This window comes from Mya arenaria, chromosome 9 (genome assembly GCF_026914265.1).
Source record: "Mya arenaria isolate MELC-2E11 chromosome 9, ASM2691426v1".
Lineage (NCBI taxonomy): Eukaryota > Metazoa > Mollusca > Bivalvia > Myida > Myidae > Mya > Mya arenaria.
The window spans coordinates 41,603,742-41,628,110 of record NC_069130.1 but is presented as its reverse complement, the minus strand read 5'-3'; the positions used below and the strand labels follow the sequence as shown (position 1 = coordinate 41,628,110).

General features: G+C 36.2%; 5 protein-coding genes and 1 pseudogene across 5 annotated transcripts; all 6 read left to right on the top strand.

The window, feature by feature from the left end:
• Positions 1-971: 971 nt before the first annotated feature.
• LOC128246014 (M-phase inducer phosphatase 1-like) lies at positions 972-2,289 on the top strand. Its single transcript, XM_052964225.1, has 3 exons — positions 972-1,301; positions 1,536-1,877; positions 2,125-2,289. The coding sequence occupies exons 1-3, from the start codon at positions 972-974 to the stop codon at positions 2,287-2,289; spliced, it is 837 nt and encodes a 278-aa protein (XP_052820185.1).
• Positions 2,290-4,927: 2,638 nt separating this feature from the next.
• Positions 4,928-6,205, top strand: LOC128246013 (M-phase inducer phosphatase 1-like). The gene is made up of 3 exons (XM_052964223.1): positions 4,928-5,257; positions 5,492-5,833; positions 6,080-6,205. The coding sequence occupies exons 1-3, from the start codon at positions 4,928-4,930 to the stop codon at positions 6,203-6,205; spliced, it is 798 nt and encodes a 265-aa protein (XP_052820183.1).
• A 2,816-nt stretch (positions 6,206-9,021) lies between these two features.
• On the top strand, positions 9,022-10,126 carry LOC128203331 (M-phase inducer phosphatase 1-like). Its single transcript, XM_052904717.1, has 3 exons — positions 9,022-9,138; positions 9,373-9,714; positions 9,962-10,126. Exons 1-3 carry the CDS (start codon positions 9,043-9,045, stop codon positions 10,124-10,126), a joined length of 603 nt encoding a protein of 200 aa, XP_052760677.1. The 5' UTR covers positions 9,022-9,042.
• A 2,857-nt stretch (positions 10,127-12,983) lies between these two features.
• On the top strand, positions 12,984-14,004 carry LOC128203332 (M-phase inducer phosphatase 1-like). The gene is made up of 3 exons (XM_052904718.1): positions 12,984-13,019; positions 13,254-13,595; positions 13,840-14,004. The coding sequence occupies exons 1-3, from the start codon at positions 12,999-13,001 to the stop codon at positions 14,002-14,004; spliced, it is 528 nt and encodes a 175-aa protein (XP_052760678.1). The 5' UTR covers positions 12,984-12,998.
• Positions 14,005-16,564: 2,560 nt separating this feature from the next.
• Positions 16,565-17,267, top strand: LOC128246012 (M-phase inducer phosphatase 3-like). The gene is made up of 3 exons (XM_052964222.1): positions 16,565-16,648; positions 16,778-16,891; positions 17,124-17,267. The coding sequence occupies exons 1-3, from the start codon at positions 16,565-16,567 to the stop codon at positions 17,265-17,267; spliced, it is 342 nt and encodes a 113-aa protein (XP_052820182.1).
• A 3,471-nt stretch (positions 17,268-20,738) lies between these two features.
• LOC128203327 (M-phase inducer phosphatase 1-like) lies at positions 20,739-21,761 on the top strand (annotated as a pseudogene).
• The last annotated feature ends 2,608 nt before the right edge of the window (positions 21,762-24,369 follow it).

Genomic DNA, 24,369 nt, shown 5'->3' with positions numbered 1-24,369 from the left:
AAAGAAAACAGTTCAATAATAATTTATAATCGTGTAATGCAGTTGTCGTACTTTTCAAACATTTTGTGTGCATTTTCTGTGCGGGTAGGGGGAGTGCAAAATCCTGCTGCACTTAATTCAAAATTATACGATGTGATACTCAACTTTTCGTTCTAATTTTAGGCTTACTTACTACATTTGAAAACACATATAACTGGCCGTAATCTATTATTTATAAACGCCTCAATTGTGACATTTTCTACCAACTTAATAAAACTGCTATCACTTTGAAAGATGATATTAGCAAAAAGCAATACATATTGTCATTTTCTGGTTTCTGTCTGCATATCTTCTAATGACAATAAAGTTTATATCGATACAATCTAATATTCTACTAATGTTATCTCATTAAAAGTCTCTTTCATCTTAAACATCGCCATGAATATTGCTCTTGGTCCAATACCTTGTAAAAGTTTCATCACAATCTGACAAACAATATTGTCCAGCAATAATCACTCATCAGATTGTCAATGGTTAACACTAATTGTTTGATGAGCGGCTAATTGGACCGCGTTTGAGGTGTTCAGTAGGTAAATGAGCGTTGACTTGAGCGGCTCAGAGCGTCCGCCGCTCCAATCATCGTGCTTGAGTGAAGAGCTGAATTATCTTAACGCCTTTGACTCAGATCGTATATAAAACAGCCGATCTTCCAAATTTCATCATATCTCTACCAAACGTTTACGTTTACACAACTTACTTAGACTGAACTGCTTTTAATAGAAATTTCAAAAATGCCTCCACAGAGTTTGGATTTTTGTTCCGTGTCACCGTTGGCCCGCCGCTTCGCAGCGCAGTAAGTTGATTTTATTGTTGTTTATTATCATAACATCATTGTGAAATTTTTCAGTAAACAATAAAATGAACTTGTTTTTTTTGCTAGCACTCCAAATTGATAATCCGATATGACAATAAATTGCTAACTTTCCAGAAACATGAGAAAGAAACTTTCCGTTGACCACGATCTGAAATCAGAGGAAACAACATTGGAGGAAATTTTCTACAAGAACTTCAACAAACGTAGGATTGACGTCAATGACGTTTACCATGATCAGAAAAGACGCCGAACTTCTGAGGTCCACCCGAAGTCATCCCAAATCAATGACGTCATCACAAATGAGAGCCGATCGTCTACGAATGACGTCATTCAGGCGGTTGAACGGCTGTCGACGAACTCCGACCTTGTGGCAGATGGGTCACGGGACAACGGGCTCCCGACCGTGGCCGGCAAACACAAGGATCTCATGGCCATTTTGCCGGAAACGGTGAGTTTTGTTTAATTTCTAAAGAAGCTTAAATCAGTGTTCTGAATAACAGAGTATTTTAGGCGATAAATGCCTTTTTACGTTCACATCCAAAATGTATTAATTTCTTATAATCCCCTCTTCAATAGAAAGCTTTCATTTTCTAGATAAGATTTTAAAATGCTAGTTATTATTATTTTGAAAAGAAAATGCCATCTCAACATCCTCATCAGAAAATGATGCTACATTTTTCAGATGTCAGCTGTACTGAATGGCGACTACGACCACCATATTGATCACTTGACCGTCATTGACTGTAGATACCCGTACGAGTTTGAAGGAGGCCATATCCGGGGCGCCATTAATCTCTACACAAAGGACTCCATCCGGAACTTCCTGAACGAGACAATGACCTCATCAGAAAAGAATCACGTGATCGTTTTTCACTGCGAGTTCTCATCAGAACGAGGCCCAAAGATGTACCGCCATCTTAGATCGCTGGATCGTGAATCGAACAAGGATTCTTACCCACAACTGAACTTCCCAGAGGTTTACCTCTTGGAAGGCGGATACAAGGAGTTTTATCACCAGTTCCAGGTATGTGCTATATTTAATATTTTATTGGTATAAATTTGTTTAGCATGTGAACGTTGGTTTCTTATTTCCAAGGCGAACGATAATGCACGCTGTACCCGGTCACATTTTCTTGACTTAAAAGATAAAACAGTTAAGAAAAATAATAATTTAATTTTATATTAAGATATTCATGTTTGACATACATATAATTATTAAACTATTCACACCAATAATATTTAAATATGTATTGTGGTTTTTCTCCTTTCAGGACCAGTGCTTTCCCCAAAAATATGTTCCCATGTTGCAGCAGGAGCACGTGGACGACTTACGTCACTTCCGTGTCAAGTCCAAGTCGTGGGCGGCAGGCGACAAACCACGTCACAGATCACGTTTAAGTAAATCTGCTGGAAGTTCTCTCAGACTTACCTTCTGATTTAACAATGGTCAGCAGCTGATAAAACTCGCCATTGGAATACCTGGAGTTGACTGGATGCATGCCACAAATTAGCCAAAGTTGACATGTCATACGCCCATACGCAATCGTACCAACATATGTCATTGTTTTGTTTGTTATTATGTGCTGTTATACTTTCTATTCTCGTTCCTTTCATATTGCTCTCTCTGTCTTTCCGAAATACGTTGAAAATATGTTTTATTATGTTTTAAAATCGTTTTGTTTTGATTAATGGTTCAAACTGAGTTTATCAAATAAATTTGATTTACTGGTATTTGTTTTGTGTTTCATAACAATGATACTGACGAACGTTCAAATTTCAAAACTTAAGTTCACCCAAGTTGTTGGACATAAGATTTACCGTTAGGTGTGCGTAACTTAGCGCGTTTATAAGCACAACGTCAAAAGCCTCTATTTATTCTGTTCAATTTGGTGTAGAATGCGCACTTCCAGGGGTACGCACAGATCTTTAATCTCAAATTCTGGTACAATCCAAACGGGTTCGCATTTACTAAAACGTTAATGTGAAACGGCCTAGAACAGAGTCCTTGGGAGACCAAAGCGCCGATCCTAAAAATGTGGAATTACAAGTGTCGTGCAAGAGAGGAGACATTTAAAAAAAGATCATCTCACTGCAGAAGTGGGTGAATTTACTTTCGAAATAAGTTATAGAGAAAAAAGATTATCTTAACCTTATAAAATCAAAAACCACAACAACGTTACATGTTTCATAAAAGGTTCTGGCAATTAGAATATCAGAAATCACAACTTGGTCTTATGACTGATGCTTTTATCATATTCCAGACATTCACAGGGTCGGTGAGACCATTTTCATTAACGAGTAATGCTTCGTGTTTTAATGTTCTATAAAATAGAATAAATAAGGCATTGACTTTGACTTGAGAATCTCATATACGATCAGTTATTTCAATAAATGTAATTTCAAAAGGAATTTGTTTCATCTGTACCGGCGCCATGAATACTGCTCTAGGTTCCTTTACATTTAATAGTTTTATCACCATATGACAAACAATATTGTCAATTAATAGTCACTCATCAGAGTGACGATGGCAAACACAAACTGATTGATGAGCCGCTAATTGGGCCAAGTATGAGATGGGTTAGTGACGATTGAACAGTCTTTGCGTTTTCAATATTAAACACCTGGCTCCAATATCAGAAAAAATACTCGGATCAACGCTGAACTTTAGTTTCAACTCATTTAACCGAATAAAAGCATCGTATGTTACACATTATTGTATGTTTTAACTATTTTTAAAAAAGAACATTACCTCATAGAATGTGTCGATTAAAACATTGTGTCAATGTTTCAAAGATAACTTTTACTATAACAAAAGCATATGTTGGGGTAATTTTCAACAGCATTGAGTTGTTCTTAATTACATTCTATGCTGTAGAAAAAAGTTCTTAGGAATCTTGACCAAAGTTTGAATCAATATTGCCAATAAGAGAACACAATTTTAAAAGTTGTGAAAACATATACGATTTTGATAGTATTTATAATATACAGTAAAATTGGTTGAGATTGAGATATGACTTTGTATTTTTTGTGACATTCGGCCTGTAATATCGCAACAACAAACACACACACACACCAACAAAAACATCTTAGTAATAAAATTATAAAAGAAAACAGTTCAATAATAATTTATAATCGTGTAATGCAGTTGTCGTACTTTTCAAACATTTTGTGTGCATTTTCTGTGCGGGTAGGGGGAGTGCAAAATCCTGCTGCACTTAATTCAAAATTATACGATGTGATACTCAACTTTTCGTTCTAATTTTAGGCTTACTTACTACATTTGAAAACACATATAACTGGCCGTAATCTATTATTTATAAACGCCTCAATTGTGACATTTTCTACCAACTTAATAAAACTGCTATCACTTTGAAAGATGATATTAGCAAAAAGCAATACATATTGTCATTTTCTGGTTTCTGTCTGCATATCTTCTAATGACAATAAAGTTTATATCGATACAATCTAATATTCTACTAATGTTATCTCATTAAAAGTCTCTTTCATCTTAAACATCGCCATGAATATTGCTCTTGGTCCAATACCTTGTAAAAGTTTCATCACAATCTGACAAACAATATTGTCCAGCAATAATCACTCATCAGATTGTCAATGGTTAACACTAATTGTTTGATGAGCGGCTAATTGGACCGCGTTTGAGGTGTTCAGTAGGTAAATGAGCGTTGACTTGAGCGGCTCAGAGCGTCCGCCGCTCCAATCATCGTGCTTGAGTGAAGAGCTGAATTATCTTAACGCCTTTGACTCAGATCGTATATAAAACAGCCGATCTTCCAAATTTCATCATATCTCTACCAAACGTTTACGTTTACACAACTTACTTAGACTGAACTGCTTTTAATAGAAATTTCAAAAATGCCTCCACAGAGTTTGGATTTTTGTTCCGTGTCACCGTTGGCCCGCCGCTTCGCAGCGCAGTAAGTTGATTTTATTGTTGTTTATTATCATAACATCATTGTGAAATTTTTCAGTAAACAATAAAATGAACTTGTTTTTTTTGCTAGCACTCCAAATTGATAATCCGATATGACAATAAATTGCTAACTTTCCAGAAACATGAGAAAGAAACTTTCCGTTGACCACGATCTGAAATCAGAGGAAACAACATTGGAGGAAATTTTCTACAAGAACTTCAACAAACGTAGGATTGACGTCAATGACGTTTACCATGATCAGAAAAGACGCCGAACTTCTGAGGTCCACCCGAAGTCATCCCAAATCAATGACGTCATCACAAATGAGAGCCGATCGTCTACGAATGACGTCATTCGGGCGGTTGAACGGCTGTCGACGAACTCCGACCTTGTGGCAGATGGGTCACGGGACAACGGGCTCCCGACCGTGGCCGGCAAACACAAGGATCTCATGGCCATTTTGCCGGAAACGGTGAGTTTTGTTTAATTTCTAAAGAAGCTTAAATCAGTGTTCTGAATAACAGAGTATTTTAGGCGATAAATGCCTTTTTACGTTCACATCCAAAATGTATTAATTTCTTATAATCCCCTCTTCAATAGAAAGCTTTCATTTTCTAGATAAGATTTTAAAATGCTAGTTATTATTATTTTGAAAAGAAAATGCCATCTCAACATCCTCATCAGAAAATGATGCTACATTTTTCAGATGTCAGCTGTACTGAATGGCGACTACGACCACCATATTGATCACTTGACCGTCATTGACTGTAGATACCCGTACGAGTTTGAAGGAGGCCATATCCGGGGCGCCATTAATCTCTACACAAAGGACTCCATCCGGAACTTCCTGAACGAGACAATGACCTCATCAGAAAAGAATCACGTGATCGTTTTTCACTGCGAGTTCTCATCAGAACGAGGCCCAAAGATGTACCGCCATCTTAGATCGCTGGATCGTGAATCGAACAAGGATTCTTACCCACAACTGAACTTCCCAGAGGTTTACCTCTTGGAAGGCGGATACAAGGAGTTTTATCACCAGTTCCAGGTATGTGCTATATTTAATATTTTATTGTATAAATTTGTTTAGCATGTGAACGTTGGTTTCTTATTTCCAAGGCGAACGATAATGCACGCTGTACCCGGTCACATTTTCTTGACTTAAAAGATAAAACAGTTAAGAAAAATAATAATTTAATTTTATATTAAGATATTCATGTTTGACATACATATAATTATTAAACTATTCACACCAATAATATTTAAATATGTATTGTGGTTTTTCTCCTTTCAGGACCAGTGCTTTCCCCAAAAATATGTTCCCATGTTGCAGCAGGAGCACGTGGACGACTTACGTCACTTCCGTGTCAAGTCCAAGTCGTGGCGGCAGGCGACAAACCACGTCACAGATCACGTTTAAGTAAATCTGCTGGAAGTTCTCTCAGACTTACCTTCTGATTTAACAATGGTCAGCAGCTGATAAAACTCGCCATTGGAATACCTGGAGTTGACTGGATGCATGCCACAAATTAGCCAAAGTTGACATGTCATACGCCCATACGCAATCGTACCAACATATGTCATTGTTTTGTTTGTTATTATGTGCTGTTATACTTTCTATTCTCGTTCCTTTCATATTGCTCTCTCTGTCTTTCCGAAATACGTTGAAAATATGTTTTATTATGTTTTAAAATCGTTTTGTTTTGATTAATGGTTCAAACTGAGTTTATCAAATAAATTTGATTTACTGGTATTTGTTTTGTGTTTCATAACAATGATACTGACGAACGTTCAAATTTCAAAACTTAAGTTCACCCAAGTTGTTGGACATAAGATTTACCGTTAGGTGTGCGTAACTTAGCGCGTTTATAAGCACAACGTCAAAAGCCTCTATTTATTCTGTTCAATTTGGTGTAGAATGCGCACTTCCAGGGGTACGCACAGATCTTTAATCTCAAATTCTGGTACAATCCAAACGGGTTCGCATTTACTAAAACGTTAATGTGAAACGGCCTAGAACAGAGTCCTTGGGAGACCAAAGCGCCGATCCTAAAAATGTGGAATTACAAGTGTCGTGCAAGAGAGGAGACATTTAAAAAAAGATCATCTCACTGCAGAAGTGGGTGAATTTACTTTCGAAATAAGTTATAGAGAAAAAAGATTATCTTAACCTTATAAAATCAAAACCACAACAACGTTACATGTTTCATAAAAGGTTCTGGCAATTAGAATATCAGAAATCACAACTTGGTCTTATGACTGATGCTTTTATCATATTCCAGACATTCACAGGGTCGGTGAGACCATTTTCATTAACGAGTAATGCTTCGTGTTTTAATGTTCTATAAAATAGAATAAATAAGGCATTGACTTTGACTTGAGAATCTCATATACGATCAGTTATTTCAATAAATGTAATTTCAAAAGGAATTTGTTTCATCTGTACCGGCGCCATGAATACTGCTCTAGGTTCCTTTACATTTAATAGTTTTATCACCATATGACAAACAATATTGTCAATTAATAGTCACTCATCAGAGTGACGATGGCAAACACAAACTGATTGATGAGCCGCTAATTGGGCCAAGTATGAGATGGGTTAGTGACGATTGAACAGTCTTTGCGTTTTCAATATTAAACACCTGGCTCCAATATCATAAAAAATACTCAGGATCAACGCTGAACTTTAGTTTCAACTCATTTAACCGAATAAAAGCATCGTATGTTACACATTATTGTATGTTTTAACTATTTTTAAAAAAGAACATTACCTCATAGAATTTGTCGATTAAAACATTGTGTCAATGTTTCAAAGATAACTTATACTATAACAAAAGCATATGTTGGGGTAATTTTCAAACAGCATTGAGTTGTTCTTAATTACATTCTATGCTGTAGAAAAAAAGTTCTTAGGAATCTTGACCAAAGTTGAATCAATATTGCCAATAAGAGAACACAATTTTAAAAGTTGTGAAAACATATGCGATTTTGATAGTATTTATAATATACAGTAAAATTGGTTGAGATTGAGATATGACTTTGTATTTTGGTGATATTCGGCCTGTAATATCGCAACAACAAACACACACACACCAACAAAAACATCTTAGTAATAAAATTATAAAAGAAAACAGTTCAATAATAATTTATAATCGTGTAATGCAGTTGTCGTACTTTTCAAACATTTTGTGTGCGGGTAGGGGGAGTGCAAAAATCCTGCTGCACTTACTACATTTGAAAACACATATAACTGGCCGTAATCTATTATTTATAAACGCCTCAATTGTGACATTTTCTACCAACTTAATAAAACTGCTATTACTTTGAAAGATGATATAAGCAAAAAGCAATACATATTGTCATTTTCTGGTTTCTGTCTGCATATCTTCTAATGACAATAAAGTTTATATCGATACAATCTAATATTCTACTAATGTTATCTCATTAAAAGTCTCTTTCATCTTAAACATCGCCATGAATATTGCTCTTGGTCCAATACCTTGTAAAAGTTTCATCACAATCTGACAAACAATATTGTCCAGCAATAATCACTCATCAGATTGTCAATGGTTAACACTAATTGTTTGATGAGCGGCTAATTGGACCGCGTTTGAGGTGTTCAGTAGGTAAATGAGCGTTGACTTGAGCGGCTCAGAGCGTCCGCCGCTCCAATCATCGTGCTTGAGTGAAGAGCTGAATTATCTTAACGCCTTTGACTCAGATCGTATATAAAAACAGCCGATCTTCCAAATTTCATCATATCTCTACCAAACGTTTACGTTTACACAACTTACTTAGACTGAACTGCTTTTAATAGAAATTTCAAAAATGCCTCCACAGAGTTTGGATTTTTGTTCCGTGTCACCGTTGGCCCGCCGCTTCGCAGCGCAGTAAGTTGATTTTATTGTTGTTTATTATCATAACATCATTGTGAAATTTTTCAGTAAACAATAAAATGAACTTGTTTTTTTTGCTAGCACTCCAAATTGATAATCCGATATGACAATAAATTGCTAACTTTCCAGAAACATGAGAAAGAAGCTTTCCGTTGACCACGATCTGAAATCAGAGGAAACAAAATTGGAGGAAATTTTCTACAAGAACTTCAACAAACGTAGGATTGACGTCAATGACGTTTACCATGATCAGAAAAGACGCCGAACTTCTGAGGTCCACCCGAAGTCATCCCAAATCAATGACGTCATCACAAATGAGAGCCGACCGTCTGACGTCATTCAGGCGGTTGAACGGCTCTCGATGAACTCCGACCTTGTGGCAGATGGGTCACGGGACAACGGGCTCCCGACCGTGGCCGGCAAACACAAGGATCTCATGGCCATTTTGCCGGAAACGGTGAGTTTTGTTTAATTTCTAAAGAAGCTTAAATCAGTGTTCTGAATAACAGGGTATTTTAGGCGATAAATGCCTTTTTACGTTCACATCCAAAATGTATTAATTTCTTATAATCCCCTCTTCAATAGAAAGCTTTCATTTTCTAGATAAGATTTTAAAATGCTAGTTATTATTATTTTGAAAAGAAAATGCCATCTCAACATCCTCATCAGAAAATGATGCTATATTTTTCAGATGTCAGCTGTACTGAATGGCGACTACGACCACCATATTGATCACTTGACCGTCATTGACTGTAGATACCCGTACGAGTTTGAAGGAGGCCATATCCGGGGCGCCATTAATCTCTACACAAAGGACTCCATCCGGAACTTCCTGAACGAGACAATGACCTCATCAGAAAAGAATCACGTGATCGTTTTTCACTGCGAGTTCTCATCAGAACGAGGCCCAAAGATGTACCGCCATCTTAGATCGCTGGATCGTGAATCGAACAAGGATTCTTACCCACAACTGAACTTCCCAGAGGTTTACCTCTTGGAAGGCGGATACAAGGAGTTTTATCACCAGTTCCAGGTATGTGCTATATTTAATATTTTATTGGTATAAATTTGTTTAGCATGTGGACGTTGGTTTCTTATTTCCAAGGCGAACGATAATGCACGCTGTACCCGGTCACATTTTCTTGACTTAAAAGATAAAACAGTTAAGAAAAATAATAATTTAATTTTATATTAAGATATTCATGTTTGACATACATATAATTATTAAACTATTCACACCAATAATATTTAAATATGTATTGTGATTTTTCTCCTTTCAGGACCAGTGCTTTCCCCAAATCTATGTTCCCATGTTGCACCAGGAGCACGTGGACGACTTACGTCACTTCCGTGTCAAGTCCAAGTCGTGGGCGGCAGGCGACAAACCACGTCACAGATCACGTTTAAGTAAATCTGCTGGAAGTTCTCTCAGACTTACCTTCTGATTTAACAATGGTCAGCAGCTGATAAAACTCGCCATTGGTATACCTGGAGATGACTGGATGCATGCCACAAATTAGCCAAAGTTGACATGTCATACGCCCATACGCAATCGTACCAACATATGTCATTGTTTTGTTTGTTATTATGTGCTGTTATACTTTCTATTCTCGTTCCTTTCATATTGCTCTCTCTGTCTTTCCGAAATACGTTGAAAATATGTTTTATTATGTTTTAAAATCGTTTTGTTTTGATTAATGGTTCAAACTGAGTTTATCAAATAAATTTGATTTACTGGTATTTGTTTTGTGTTTCATAACAATGATACTGACGAACGTTCAAATTTCAAAACTTTAGTTCACCCAAGTTGTTGGACATAAGATTTACCGTTAGGTGTGCGTAACTTAGCGCGTTTATAAGCACAACGTCAAAAGCCTCTATTTATTCTGTTCAATTTGGTGTAGAATGCGCACTTCCAGGGGTACGCACAGATCTTTAATCTCAAATTCTGGTACAATCCAAACGGGTTCGCATTTACTAAAACGTTAATGTGAAACGGCCTAGAACAGAGTCCTTGGGAGACCAAAGCGCCGATCCTAAAAATGTGGAATTACAAGTGTCGTGCAAGAGAGGAGACATTTAAAAAAAAGATCATCTCACTGCAGAAGTGGGTGAATTTACTTTCGAAATAAGTTATAGAGAAAAAAGATTATCTTAACCTTATAAAATCAAAAACCACAACAACGTTACATGTTTCACAAAAGGTTCTGGCAATTAGAATATCAGAAATCACAACTTGGTCTTATGACTGATGCTTTTATCATATTCCAGACATTCACAGGGTCGGTGAGACCATTTTCATTAACGAGTAACTTCGTGTTTTAATGTTCTATAAAATAGAATAAATAAGGCATTGACTTTGACTTGAGAATCTCATACGATCAGTTATTTCAATAAATGTAATTTCAAAAGGAATTTGTTTCATCTGTACCGGCGCCATGAATACTGCTCTAGGTTCCTTTACATTTAATAGTTTTATCACCATATGACAAACAATATTGTCAATTAATAGTCACTCATCAGAGTGACGATGGCAAACACAAACTGATTGATGAGCCGCTAATTGGGCCAAGTTTGAGATGGGTTAGTGACGATTGAACAGTCTTTGCGTTTTCAATATTAAACACCTGGCTCCAATATCATAAAAAATACTCAGGTCAACGCTGAACTTTAGTTTCAACTCATTTTACCGAATAAAAGCATCGTATGTTACACATTATTGTATGTTTTAACTATTTTTAAAAAAGAACATTACCTCATAGAATGTGTCGATTAAAACATTGTGTCAATGTTTCAAAGATAACTTATACTATAACAAAAGCATATGTTGGGGTAATTTTCAACAGCATTGAGTTGTTCTTAATTACATTGTATGCTGTAGAAAAAAGTTCTTAGGAATCTTGACCAAAGTTTGAATCAATATTGCCAATAAGAGAACACAATTTTAAAAGTTGTGAAAACATATACGATTTTGATAGTTTTATAATATACAGTAAAATTGGTTGAGATTGAGATATGACTTTGTATTTTTGTGATATTCGGCCTGTAATATCGCAACAACAAACAACACACACAACACCAACAAAACATCTTAGTAATAAAATTATAAAAGAAACAGTTCAATAATAATTTATAATCGTGTAATGCAGTTGTCGTACTTTTCAAACATTTTGTGTGCGGGTAGGGGGAGTGCAAAATCCTGCTGCACTTACTACATTTGAAAACACTTAACTGGCCCGTAATCTATTTATTTATAAACGCCTCAATTGTGACATTTTCTACCAACTTAATAAAACTGCTATTACTTTGAAAGATGATATTAGCAAAAAGCAATACATATTGTCATTTTCTGGTTTCTGTCTGCATATCTTCTAATGACAATAAAGTTTATATCGATACAATCTAATATTCTACTAATGTTATCTCATTAAAAGTCTCTTTCATCTAAACATCGCCATGAATATTGCTCTTGGTCCAATACCTTGTAAAAGTTTCATCACAATCTGACAAACAATATTGTCCAGCAATAATCACTCATCAGATTGTCAATGGTTAACACTAATTGTTTGATGAGCGGCTAATTGGACCGCGTTTGAGGTGTTCAGTAGGTAAATGAGCGTTGACTTGAGCGGCTCAGAGCGTCCGCCGCTCCAATCATCGTGCTTGAGTGAACAGCTGAATTATCTTAACGCCTTTGACTCAGATCGTATATAAAACAGCCGATCTTCCAAATTTCATCATATCTCTACCAAACGTTTACGTTTACACAACTTACTTAGACTGAACTGCTTTTAATAGAAATTTCAAAAATGCCTCCACAGAGTTTGGATTTTGTTCCGTGTCACACGTTGGCCCGCCGCTTCGCAGCGCAGTAAGTTGATTTTATTGTTTTTATTATCATAACATCATTGTGAAATTTTTCAGTAAACAATAAAATGAACTTGTTTTTTTTGCTAGCACTCCAAATTGATAATCCGATATGACAATAAATTGCTAACTTTCCAGAAACATGAGAAAGAAGCTTTCCGTTGACCACGATCTGAAATCAGAGGAAACAACATTGGAGGAAATTTTCTACAAGAACTTCAACAAACGTAGGATTGACGTCAATGACGTTTACCATGATCAGAAAAGACGCCGAACTTCTGAGGTCCACCCGAAGTCATCCCAAATCAATGACGTCATCACAAATGAGAGCCGACGTCTACGAGTGACGTCATTCAGGCGGTTGAACGGCTGTCGACGAACTCCGACCTTGTGGCAGATGGGTCACGGGACAACGGGCTCCCGACCGTGGCCGGCAAACACAAGGATCTCATGGCCATTTTGCCGGAAACGGTGAGTTTTGTTTAATTTCTAAAGAAGCTTAAATCAGTGTTCTGAATAACAGGGTATTTTAGGCGATAAATGCCTTTTTACGTTCACATCCAAAATGTATTAATTTCTTATAATCCCCTCTTCAATAGAAAGCTTTCATTTTCTAGATAAGATTTTAAAATGCTAGTTATTATTATTTTGAAAAGAAAATGCCATCTCAACATCCTCATCAGAAAATGATGCTATATTTTTCAGATGTCAGCTGTACTGAATGGCGACTACGACCACCATATTGATCACTTGACCGTCATTGACTGTAGATACCCGTACGAGTTTGAAGGAGGCCATATCCGGGGCGCCATTAATCTCTACACAAAGGACTCCATCCGGAACTTCCTGAACGAGACAATGACCTCATCAGAAAAGAATCACGTGATCGTTTTTCACTGCGAGTTCTCATCAGAACGAGGCCCAAAGATGTACCGCCATCTTAGATCGCTGGATCGTGAATCGAACAAGGATTCTTACCCACAACTGAACTTCCCAGAGGTTTACCTCTTGGAAGGCGGATACAAGGAGTTTTATCACCAGTTCCAGGTATGTGCTATATTTAATATTTTATTGGTATAAATTTGTTTAGCATGTGGACGTTGGTTTCTTATTTCCAAGGCGAACGATAATGCACGCTGTACCCGGTCACATTTTCTTGACTTAAAGATAAAACAGTTAAGAAAAATATAATTTAATTTTATATTAAGATATTCATGTTTGACATACATATAATTATTAAACTATTCACACCAATAATATTTAAATATGTATTGTGTTTTTCTCCTTTCAGGACCAGTGCTTTCCCCAAATCTATGTTCCCATGTTGCACCAGGAGCACGTGGACGACTTACGTCACTTCCGTGTCAAGTCCAAGTCGTGGGCGGCAGGCGACAAACCACGTCACAGATCACGTTTAAGTAAATCTGCTGGAAGTTCTCTCAGACTTACCTTCTGATTTAACAATGGTCAGCAGCTGATAAAAACTCGCCATTGGAATACCTGGAGATGACTGGATGCATGCCACAAATTAGCCAAAGTTGACATGTCATACGCCCATACGCAATCGTACCAACATATGTCATTGTTTTGTTTGTTATTATGTGCTGTTATACTTTCTATTCTCGTTCCTTTCATATTGCTCTCTCTGTCTTTCCGAAATACGTTGAAAATATGTTTTATTATGTTTTAAAATCGTTTTGTTTTGATTAATGGTTCAAACTGAGTTTATCAATAAATTTGATTTACTGGTATTTGTTTTGTGTTTCATAACAATGATACTGACGAACGTTCAAATTTCAAAACTTTAGTTCACCCAAGTTGTTGGACATAAGATTTACCGTTAGGTGTGCGTAACTTAGCGCGTTTATAAGCACAACGTCAAAAGCCTCTATTTATTCTGTTCAATTTGGTGTAGAATGCGCACTTCCAGGGGTACGCACAGATCTTTAATCTCAAATTCTGGTACAATCCAAACGGGTTCGCATTTACTAAAACGTTAATGTGAAACGGCCTAGAACAGAGTCCTTGGGAGACCAAAGCGCCGATCCTAAAATGTGGAATTACAAGTGTCGTGCAAGAGAGGAGACATTTAAAAAAAGATCATCTCACTGCAGAAGTGGGTGAATTTACTTTCGAAATAAGTTATAGAGAAAAAAGATTATCTTAACCTTATAAAATCAAAAACCACAACAACGTTACATGTTTCACAAAAGGTTCTGGCAATTAGAATATCAGAAATCACAACTTGGTCTTATGACTGATGCTTTTATCATATTCCAGACATTCACAGGGTCGGTGAGACCATTTTCATTAACGAGTAATGCTTCGTGTTTTAATGTTCTATAAAATAGAATAAATAAGGCATTGACTTTGACTTGAGAATCTCATATACGATCAGTTATTTCAATAAATGTAATTTCAAAAGGAATTTGTTTCATCTGTACCGGCGCCATGAATACTGCTCTAGGTTCCTTTACATTTAATAGTTTTATCACCATATGACAAACAATATTGTCAATTAATAGTCACTCATCAGAGTGACGATGGCAAACACAAACTGATTGATGAGCCGCTAATTGGGCCAAGTATGAGATGGGTTAGTGACGATTGAACAGTCTTTGCGTTTTCAATATTAAACACCTGGCTCCAATATCATAAAAAATACTCAGGTCAACGCTGAACTTTAGTTTCAACTCATTTAACCGAATAAAAGCATCGTATGTTACACATTATTGTATGTTTTAAACTATTTTTAAAAAAGAACATTACCTCATAGAATGTCCGATTAAAACATTGTGTCAATGTTTCAAAGATAACTTATACTATAACAAAAGCATATGTTGGGGTAATTTCAACAGCATTGAGTTGTTCTTAATTACATTATGCTGTAGAAAAAGTTCTTAGAATCTTGACCAAAGTTTGAATCAATATTGCCAATAAGAGAACACAATTTTAAAAGTTGTGAAAACATATACGATTTTGATAGTTTTTATAATATACAGTAAAATTGGTTGAGATTGAGATATGACTTTGTATTTTTGTGATATTCGGCCTGTAATATCGCAACAACAAACAACCACACACCAACAAAAACATCTTAGTAATAAAATTATAAAAGAAAACAGTTCAATAATAATTTATAATCGTGTAATGCAGTTGTCGTACTTTTCAAACATTTTGTGTTGCGGGTAGGGGGAGTGCAAAATCCTGCTGCACTTACACATTTGAAAACACATATAACTGGCCGTAATCTATTATTTATAAACGCCTCAATTGTGACATTTTCTACCAACTTAATAAAACTGCTATTACTTTGAAAGATGATATAGCAAAAAGCAATACATATTGTCATTTTCTGGTTTCTGTCTGCATATCTTCTAATGACAATAAAGTTTATATCGATACAATCTAATATTCTACTAATGTTATCTCATTAAAAGTCTCTTTCATCTTAAACATCGCCATGAATATTGCTCTTGGTCCAATACCTTGTAAAAGTTTCATCACAATCTGACAAACAATATTGTCCAGCAATAATCACTCATCAGATTGTCAATGGTTAACACTAATTGTTTGATGAGCGGCTAATTGGACCGCGTTTGAGGTGTTCAGTAGGTAAATGAGCGTTGACTTGAGCGGCTCAGAGCGTCCGCCGCTCCAATCATCGTGCTTGAGTGAACAGCTGAATTATCTTAACGCCTTTGACTCAGATCGTATATAAAACAGCCGATCTTCCAAATTTCATCATATCTCTACCAAACGTTTACGTTTACACAACTTACTTAGACTGAACTGCTTTTAATAGAAATTTCAAAAATGCCTCCACAGAGTTTGGATTTTTGTTCCGTGTCACCGTTGGCCCGCGCTTCGCAGCGCAGTAAGTTGATTTTATTGTTGTTTATTATCATAACATCATTGTGAAATTTTTCAGTAAACAATAAAATGAACTTGTTTTTTTTGCTAGCACTCCAAATTGATAATCCGATATGACAATAAATTGCTAACTTTCCAGAAACATGAGAAAGAAGCTTTCCGTTGACCACGATCTGAAATCAGAGGAAACAACATTGGAGGAAATTTTCTACAAGACTTCAACAAACGTAGGATTGACGTCAATGACGTTTACCATGATCAGAAAAGACGCCGAACTTCTGAGGTCCACCCGAAGTCATCCAAATCAATGACGTCATCACAAATGAGAGCCGACGTCTACGAGTGACGTCATTCAGGCGGTTGAACGGCTGTCGACGAACTCCGACCTTGTGGCAGATGGGTCACGGGACAACGGGCTCCCGACCGTGGCCGGCAAACACAAGGATCTCATGGCCATTTTGCCGGAAACGGTGAGTTTTGTTTAATTTCTAAAGAAGCTTAAATCAGTGTTCTGAATAACAGGTATTTTAGGCGATAAATGCCTTTTTACGTTCACATCCAAAATGTATTAATTTCTTATAATCCCCTCTTCAATAGAAAGCTTTCATTTTCTAGATAAGATTTTAAAATGCTAGTTATTATTATTTTGAAAGAAAATGCCATCTCAACATCCTCATCAGAAAATGATGCTATATTTTTCAGATGTCAGCTGTACTGAATGGCGACTACGACCACCATATTGATCACTTGACCGTCATTGACTGTAGATACCCGTACGAGTTTGAAGGAGGCCATATCCGGGCGCCATTAATCTCTACACAAAGGACTCCATCCGGAACTTCCTGAACGAGACAATGACCTCATCAGAAAAGAATCACGTGATCGTTTTTCACTGCGAGTTCTCATCAGAACGAGGCCCAAAGATGTACCGCCATCTTAGATCGCTGGATCGTGAATCGAACAAGGATTCTTACCCACAACTGAACTTCCCAGAGGTTACCTCTTGGAAGGCGGATACAAGGAGTTTTATCACCAGTTCCAGGTATGTGCTATATTTAATATTTTATTGGTATAAATTTGTTTAGCATGTGGACGTTGGTTTCTTATTTCCAAGGCGAACGATAATGCACGCTGTACCCGGTCACATTTTCTTGACTTAAAAGATAAAACAGTTAAGAAAAATAATAATTTAATTTTATATTAAGATATTCATGTTTGACATACATATAATTATTAAACTATTCACACCAATAATATTTAAATATGTATTGTGATTTTTCTCCTTTCAGGACCAGTGCTTTCCCCAAATCTATGTTCCCATGTTGCACCAGGAGCACGTGGACGACTTACGTCACTTCCGTGTCAAGTCCAAGTCGTGGGCGGCAGGCGACAAACCACGTCACAGATCACGTTTAAGTAAATCTGCTGGAAGTTCTCTCAGACTTACCTTCTGATTTAACAATGGTCAGCAGCTGATAAAACTCGCCATTGGAATACCTGGAGATGACTGGATGCATGCCACAAATTAGCCAAAGTTGACATGTCATACGCCCATACGCAATCGTACCAACATATGTCATTGTTTTGTTTGTTATTATGTGCTGTTATACTTTCTATTCTCGTTCCTTTCATATTGCTCTCTCTGTCTTTCCGAAATACGTTGAAAATATGTTTTATTATGTTTTAAAATCGTTTTGTTTTGATTAATGGTTCAAACTGAGTTTATCAAATAAATTTGATTTACTGGTATTTGTTTTGTGTTTCATAACAATGATACTGACGAGCGTTCAAATTTCAAAACTTTAGTTCACCCAAGTTGTTGGACATAAGATTTACCGTTAGGTGTGCGTAACTTAGCGCGTTTATAAGCACAACGTCAAAAGCCTCTATTTATTCTGTTCAATTTGGTGTAGAATGCGCACTTCCAGGGGTACGCACAGATCTTTAATCTCAAATTCTGGTACAATCCAAACGGGTTCGCATTTACTAAAACGTTAATGTGAAACGGCCTAGAACAGAGTCCTTGGGAGACCAAAGCGCCGATCCTAAAAATGTGGAATTACAAGTGTCGTGCAAGAGAGGAGACATTTAAAAAAAGATCATCTCACTGCAGAAGTGGGTGAATTTAATTTCGAAATAAGTTATAGAGAAAAAAGATTATCTTAACCTTATAAAATCAAAAACCACAACAACGTTACATGTTTCACAAAAGGTTCTGGCAATTAGAATATCAGAAATCACAACTTGGTCTTATGACTGATGCTTTTATCATATTCCAGACATTCACAGGGTCGGTGAGACCATTTTCATTAACGAGTAATGCTTCGTGTTTTAATGTTCTATAAAATAGAATAAATAAGGCATTGACTTTGACTTGAGAATCTCATATACGATCAGTTATTTCAATAAATGTAATTTCAAAAGGAATTTGTTTCATCTGTACCGGCGCCATGAATACTGCTCTAGGTTCCTTTACATTTAATAGTTTTATCACCATATGACAAACAATATTGTCAATTAATAGTCACTCATCAGAGTGACGATGGCAAACACAAACTGATTGATGAGCCGCTAATTGGGCCAAGTATGAGATGGGTTAGTGACGATTGAACAGTCTTTGCGTTTTCAATATTAAACACCTGGCTCCAATATCATAAAAAATACTCAGGTCAACGCTGAACTTTAGTTTCAACTCATTTAACCGAATAAAAGCATCGTATGTTACACATTATTGTATGTTTTAACTATTTTTAAAAAAGATCATTACCTCATAGAATGTGTCGATTAAAACATTGTGTCAATGTTTCAAAGATAACTTATACTATAACAAAAGCATATGTTGGGGTAATTTTCAACAGCATTGAGTTGTTCTTAATTACATTTTATGCTGTAAAAAAAAGTTCTTAGGAATCTTGACCAAAGTTTGAATCAATATTGCCAATAAGAGAACACAATTTTAAAAGTTGTGAAAACATATACGATTTTGATAGTATTTATAATATACAGTAAAATTGGTTGAGATTGAGATATGACTTTGTATTTTTGTGATATTCGGCCTGTAATATCGCAACAACAAACACACACACACCAACAAAAACATCTTAGTAATAAAATTATAAAAGAAAACAGTTCAATAATAATTTATAATCGTGTGATGCAGTTGTCGTACTTTTCAAACATTTTGTGTGCGGGTAGGGGGAGTGCAAAATCCTGCTGCACTTACTACATTTGAAAACACATATAACTGGCCGTAATCTATTATTTATAAACGCCTCAATTGTGACATTTTCTACCAACTTAATAAAACTGCTATTACTTTGAAAGATGATATAAGCAAAAAGCAATACATATTGTCATTTTCTGGTTTCTGTCTGCATATCTTCTAATGACAATAAAGTTTATATCGATACAATCTAATATTCTACTAATGTTATCTCATTAAAAGTCTCTTTCATCTTAAACATCGCCATGAATATTGCTCTTGGTCCAATACCTTGTAAAAGGTTCATCACAATCTGACAAACAATATTGTCCAGCAATAATCACTCATCAGATTGTCAATGGTTAACACTAATTGTTTGATGAGCGGCTAATTGGACCGCGTTTGAGGTGTTCAGTAGGTAAATGAGCGTTGACTTGAGCGGCTCAGAGCGTCCGCCGCTCCAATCATCGTGCTTGAGTGAACAGCTGAATTATCTTAACGCCTTTGACTCAGATCGTATATAAAACAGCCGATCTTCCAAATTTCATCATATCTCTACCAAACGTTTACGTTTACACAACTTACTTAGACTGAACTGCTTTTAATAGAAATTTCAAAAATGCCTCCACAGAGTTTGGATTTTTGTTCCGTGTCACCGTTGGCCCGCCGCTTCGCAGCGCAGTAAGTTGATTTTATTGTTCTTTATTATCATAACATCATTGTGAAATTTTTCAGTAAACAATAAAATGAACTTGTTTTTTTTTGCTAGCACTCCAAATTGATAATCCGATATGACAATAAATTGCTAACTTTCCAGAAACATGAGAAAGAAGCTTTCCGTTGACCACGATCTGAAATCAGAGGAAACAACATTGGAGGAAATTTTCTACAAGAACTTCAACAAACGTAGGATTGACGTCAATGACGTTTACCATGATCAGAAAAGACGCCGAACTTCTGAGGTCCACCCGAAGTCATCCCAAATCAATGACGTCATCACAAATGAGAGCCGACCGTCTACGAGTGACGTCATTCAGGCGGTTGAACGGCTGTCGACGAACTCCGACCTTGTGGCAGATGGGTCACGGGACAACGGGCTCCCGACCGTGGCCGGCAAACACAAGGATCTCATGGCCATTTTGCCGGAAACGGTGAGTTTTGTTTAATTTCTAAAGAAGCTTAAATCAGTGTTCTGAATAACAGGGTATTTTAGGCGATAAATGCCTTTTTACGTTCACATCCAAAATGTATTAATTTCTTATAATCCCCTCTTCAATAGAAAGCTTTCATTTTCTAGATAAGATTTTAAAATGCTAGTTATTATTATTTTGAAAAGAAAATGCCATCTCAACATCCTCATCAGAAAATGATGCTATATTTTTCAGATGTCAGCTGTACTGAATGGCGACTACGACCACCATATTGATCACTTGACCGTCATTGACTGTAGATACCCGTACGAGTTTGAAGGAGGCCATATCCGGGCGCCATTAATCTCTACACAAAGGACTCCATCCGGAACTTCCTGAACGAGACAATGACCTCATCAGAAAAGAATCACGTGATCGTTTTTCACTGCGAGTTCTCATCAGAACGAGGCCCAAAGATGTACCGCCATCTTAGATCGCTGGATCGTGAATCGAACAAGGATTCTTACCCACAACTGAACTTCCCAGAGGTTTACCTCTTGGAAGGCGGATACAAGGAGTTTTATCACCAGTTCCAGGTATGTGCTATATTTAATATTTTATTGGTATAAATTTGTTTAGCATGTGGACGTTGGTTTCTTATTTCCAAGGCGAACGATAATGCACGCTGTACCCGGTCACATTTTCTTGACTTAAAAGATAAAACAGTTAAGAAAAATAATAATTTAATTTTATATTAAGATATTCATGTTTGACATACATATAATTATTAAACTATTCACACCAATAATATTTAAATATGTATTGTGATTTTTCTCCTTTCAGGACCAGTGCTTTCCCCAAATCTATGTTCCCATGTTGCACCAGGAGCACGTGGACGACTTACGTCACTTCCGTGTCAAGTCCAAGTCGTGGGCGGCAGGCGACAAACCACGTCACAGATCACGTTTAAGTAAATCTGCTGGAAGTTCTCTCAGACTTACCTTCTGATTTAACAATGGTCAGCAGCTGATAAAACTCGCCATTGGAATACCTGGAGATGACTGGATGCATGCCACAAATTAGCCAAAGTTGACATGTCATACGCCCATACGCAATCGTACCAACATATGTCATTGTTTTGTTTGTTATTATGTGCTGTTATACTTTCTATTCTCGTTCCTTTCATATTGCTCTCTCTGTCTTTCCGAAATACGTTGAAAATATGTTTTATTATGTTTTAAAATCGTTTTGTTTTGATTAATGGTTCAAACTGAGTTTATCAAATAAATTTGATTTACTGGTATTTGTTTTGTGTTTCATAACAATGATACTGACGAACGTTCAAATTTCAAAACTTAAGTTCACCCAAGTTGTTGGACATAAGATTTACCGTTAGGTGTGCGTAACTTAGCGCGTTTATAAGCACAACGTCAAAAGCCTCTATTTATTCTGTTCAATTTGGTGTAGAATGCGCACTTCCAGGGGTACGCACAGATCTTTAATCTCAAATTCTGGTACAATCCAAACGGGTTCGCATTTACTAAAACGTTAATGTGAAACGGCCTAGAACAGAGTCCTTGGGAGACCAAAGCGCCGATCCTAAAAATGTGGAATTACAAGTGTCGTGCAAGAGAGGAGACATTTAAAAAAAGATCATCTCACTGCAGAAGTGGGTGAATTTACTTTCGAAATAAGTTATAGAGAAAAAAGATTATCTTAACCTTATAAAATCAAAAACCACAACAACGTTACATGTTTCACAAAAGGTTCTGGCAATTAGAATATCAGAAATCACAACTTGGTCTTATGACTGATGCTTTTATCATATTCCAGACATTCACAGGGTCGGTGAGACCATTTTCATTAACGAGTAATGCTTCGTGTTTTAATGTTCTATAAAATAGAATAAATAAGGCATTGACTTTGACTTGAGAATCTCATATACGATCAGTTATTTCAATAAATGTAATTTCAAAAGGAATTTGTTTCATCTGTACCGGCGCCATGAATACTGCTCTAGGTTCCTTTACATTTAATAGTTTTATCACCATATGACAAACAATATTGTCAATTAATAGTCACTCATCAGAGTGACGATGGCAAACACAAACTGATTGATGAGCCGCTAATTGGGCCAAGTATGAGATGGGTTAGTGACGATTGAACAGTCTTTGCGTTTTCAATATTAAACACCTGGCTCCAATATCATAAAAAATACTCAGGTCAACGCTGAACTTTAGTTTCAACTCATTTAACCGAATAAAAGCATCGTATGTTACACATTATTGTATGTTTTAAACTATTTTTAAAAAAGAACATTACCTCATAGAATGTGTCGATTAAAACATTGTGTCAATGTTTCAAAGATAACTTATACTATAACAAAAGCATATGTTGGGGTAATTTTCAACAGCATTGAGTTGTTCTTGATTACATTCTATGCTGTAGAGAAAAGTTCTTAGGAATCTTGACCAAAGTTTGAATCAATATTGCCAATAAGAGAACACAATTTTAAAAGTTGTGAAAACATATACGATTTTGATAGTATTTATAATATACAGTAAAATTGGTTGAGATTGAGATATGACTTTGTATTTTTGTGATATTCGGCCTGTAATATCGCAACAACAAACACACACACACCAACAAAAACATCTTAGTAATAAAATTATAAAAGAAAACAGTTCAATAATAATTTATAATCGTGTAATGCAGTTGTCGTACTTTTCAAACATTTTGTGTGCGGGTAGGGGGAGTGCAAAATCCTGCTGCACTTACTACATTTGAAAACACATATAACTGGCCGCAATCTATTATTTATAAACGCCTCAATTGTGACATTTTCTACCAACTTAATAAAACTGCTATTACTTTGAAAGATGATATAAGCAAAAAGCAATACATATTGTCATTTTCTGGTTTCTGTCTGCATATCTTCTAATGACAATAAAGTTTATATCGATACAATCTAATATTCTACTAATGTTATCTCATTAAAAGTCTCTTTCATCTTAAACATCGCCATGAATATTGCTCTTGGTCCAATACCTTGTAAAAGGTTCATCACAATCTGACAAACAATATTGTCCAGCAATAATCACTCATCAGATTGTCAATGGTTAACACTAATTGTTTGATGAGCGGCTAATTGGACCGCGTTTGAGGTGTTCAGTAGGTAAATGAGCGTTGACTTGAGCGGCTCAGAGCGTCCGCCGCTCCAATCATCGTGCTTGAGTGAACAGCTGAATTATCTTAACGCCTTTGACTCAGATCGTATATAAAACAGCCGATCTTCCAAATTTCATCATATCTCTACCAAACGTTTACGTTTACACAACTTACTTAGACTGAACTGCTTTTAATAGAAATTTCAAAAATGCCTCCACAGAGTTTGGATTTTTGTTCCGTGTCACCGTTGGCCCGCCGCTTCGCAGCGCAGTAAGTTGATTTTATTGTTCTTTATTATCATAACATCATTGTGAAATTTTTCAGTAAACAATAAAATGAACTTGTTTTTTTTGCTAGCACTCCAAATTGATAATCCGATATGACAATAAATTGCTAACTTTCCAGAAACATGAGAAAGAAGCTTTCCGTTGACCACGATCTGAAATCA

Bases quoted from the DNA above. Each gene is read 5' to 3' on its own strand.
- LOC128246014 (XM_052964225.1), top strand. From the start codon at position 972: ATGAGAAAGAAACTTTCCGTTGACCACGATCTGAAATCAGAGGAAACA. The intron at 1,302-1,535 runs GTGAGTTTTGTT...TACATTTTTCAG, and splicing joins TGGCCATTTTGCCGGAAACG to ATGTCAGCTGTACTGAATGG. The intron at 1,878-2,124 runs GTATGTGCTATA...TTCTCCTTTCAG, and splicing joins AGTTTTATCACCAGTTCCAG to GACCAGTGCTTTCCCCAAAA.
- LOC128246013 (XM_052964223.1), top strand. From the start codon at position 4,928: ATGAGAAAGAAACTTTCCGTTGACCACGATCTGAAATCAGAGGAAACA. The intron at 5,258-5,491 runs GTGAGTTTTGTT...TACATTTTTCAG, and splicing joins TGGCCATTTTGCCGGAAACG to ATGTCAGCTGTACTGAATGG. The intron at 5,834-6,079 runs GTATGTGCTATA...TTCTCCTTTCAG, and splicing joins AGTTTTATCACCAGTTCCAG to GACCAGTGCTTTCCCCAAAA.
- LOC128203332 (XM_052904718.1), top strand. From the start codon at position 12,999: ATGGCCATTTTGCCGGAAACG. The intron at 13,020-13,253 runs GTGAGTTTTGTT...TATATTTTTCAG, and splicing joins TGGCCATTTTGCCGGAAACG to ATGTCAGCTGTACTGAATGG. The intron at 13,596-13,839 runs GTATGTGCTATA...TTCTCCTTTCAG, and splicing joins AGTTTTATCACCAGTTCCAG to GACCAGTGCTTTCCCCAAAT.
- LOC128203331 (XM_052904717.1), top strand. From the start codon at position 9,043: ATGAACTCCGACCTTGTGGCAGATGGGTCACGGGACAACGGGCTCCCG. The intron at 9,139-9,372 runs GTGAGTTTTGTT...TATATTTTTCAG, and splicing joins TGGCCATTTTGCCGGAAACG to ATGTCAGCTGTACTGAATGG. The intron at 9,715-9,961 runs GTATGTGCTATA...TTCTCCTTTCAG, and splicing joins AGTTTTATCACCAGTTCCAG to GACCAGTGCTTTCCCCAAAT.
- LOC128246012 (XM_052964222.1), top strand. From the start codon at position 16,565: ATGAGAAAGAAGCTTTCCGTTGACCACGATCTGAAATCAGAGGAAACA. The intron at 16,649-16,777 runs GTAGGATTGACG...GACGTCATTCAG, and splicing joins TCTACAAGACTTCAACAAAC to GCGGTTGAACGGCTGTCGAC. The intron at 16,892-17,123 runs GTGAGTTTTGTT...TATATTTTTCAG, and splicing joins TGGCCATTTTGCCGGAAACG to ATGTCAGCTGTACTGAATGG.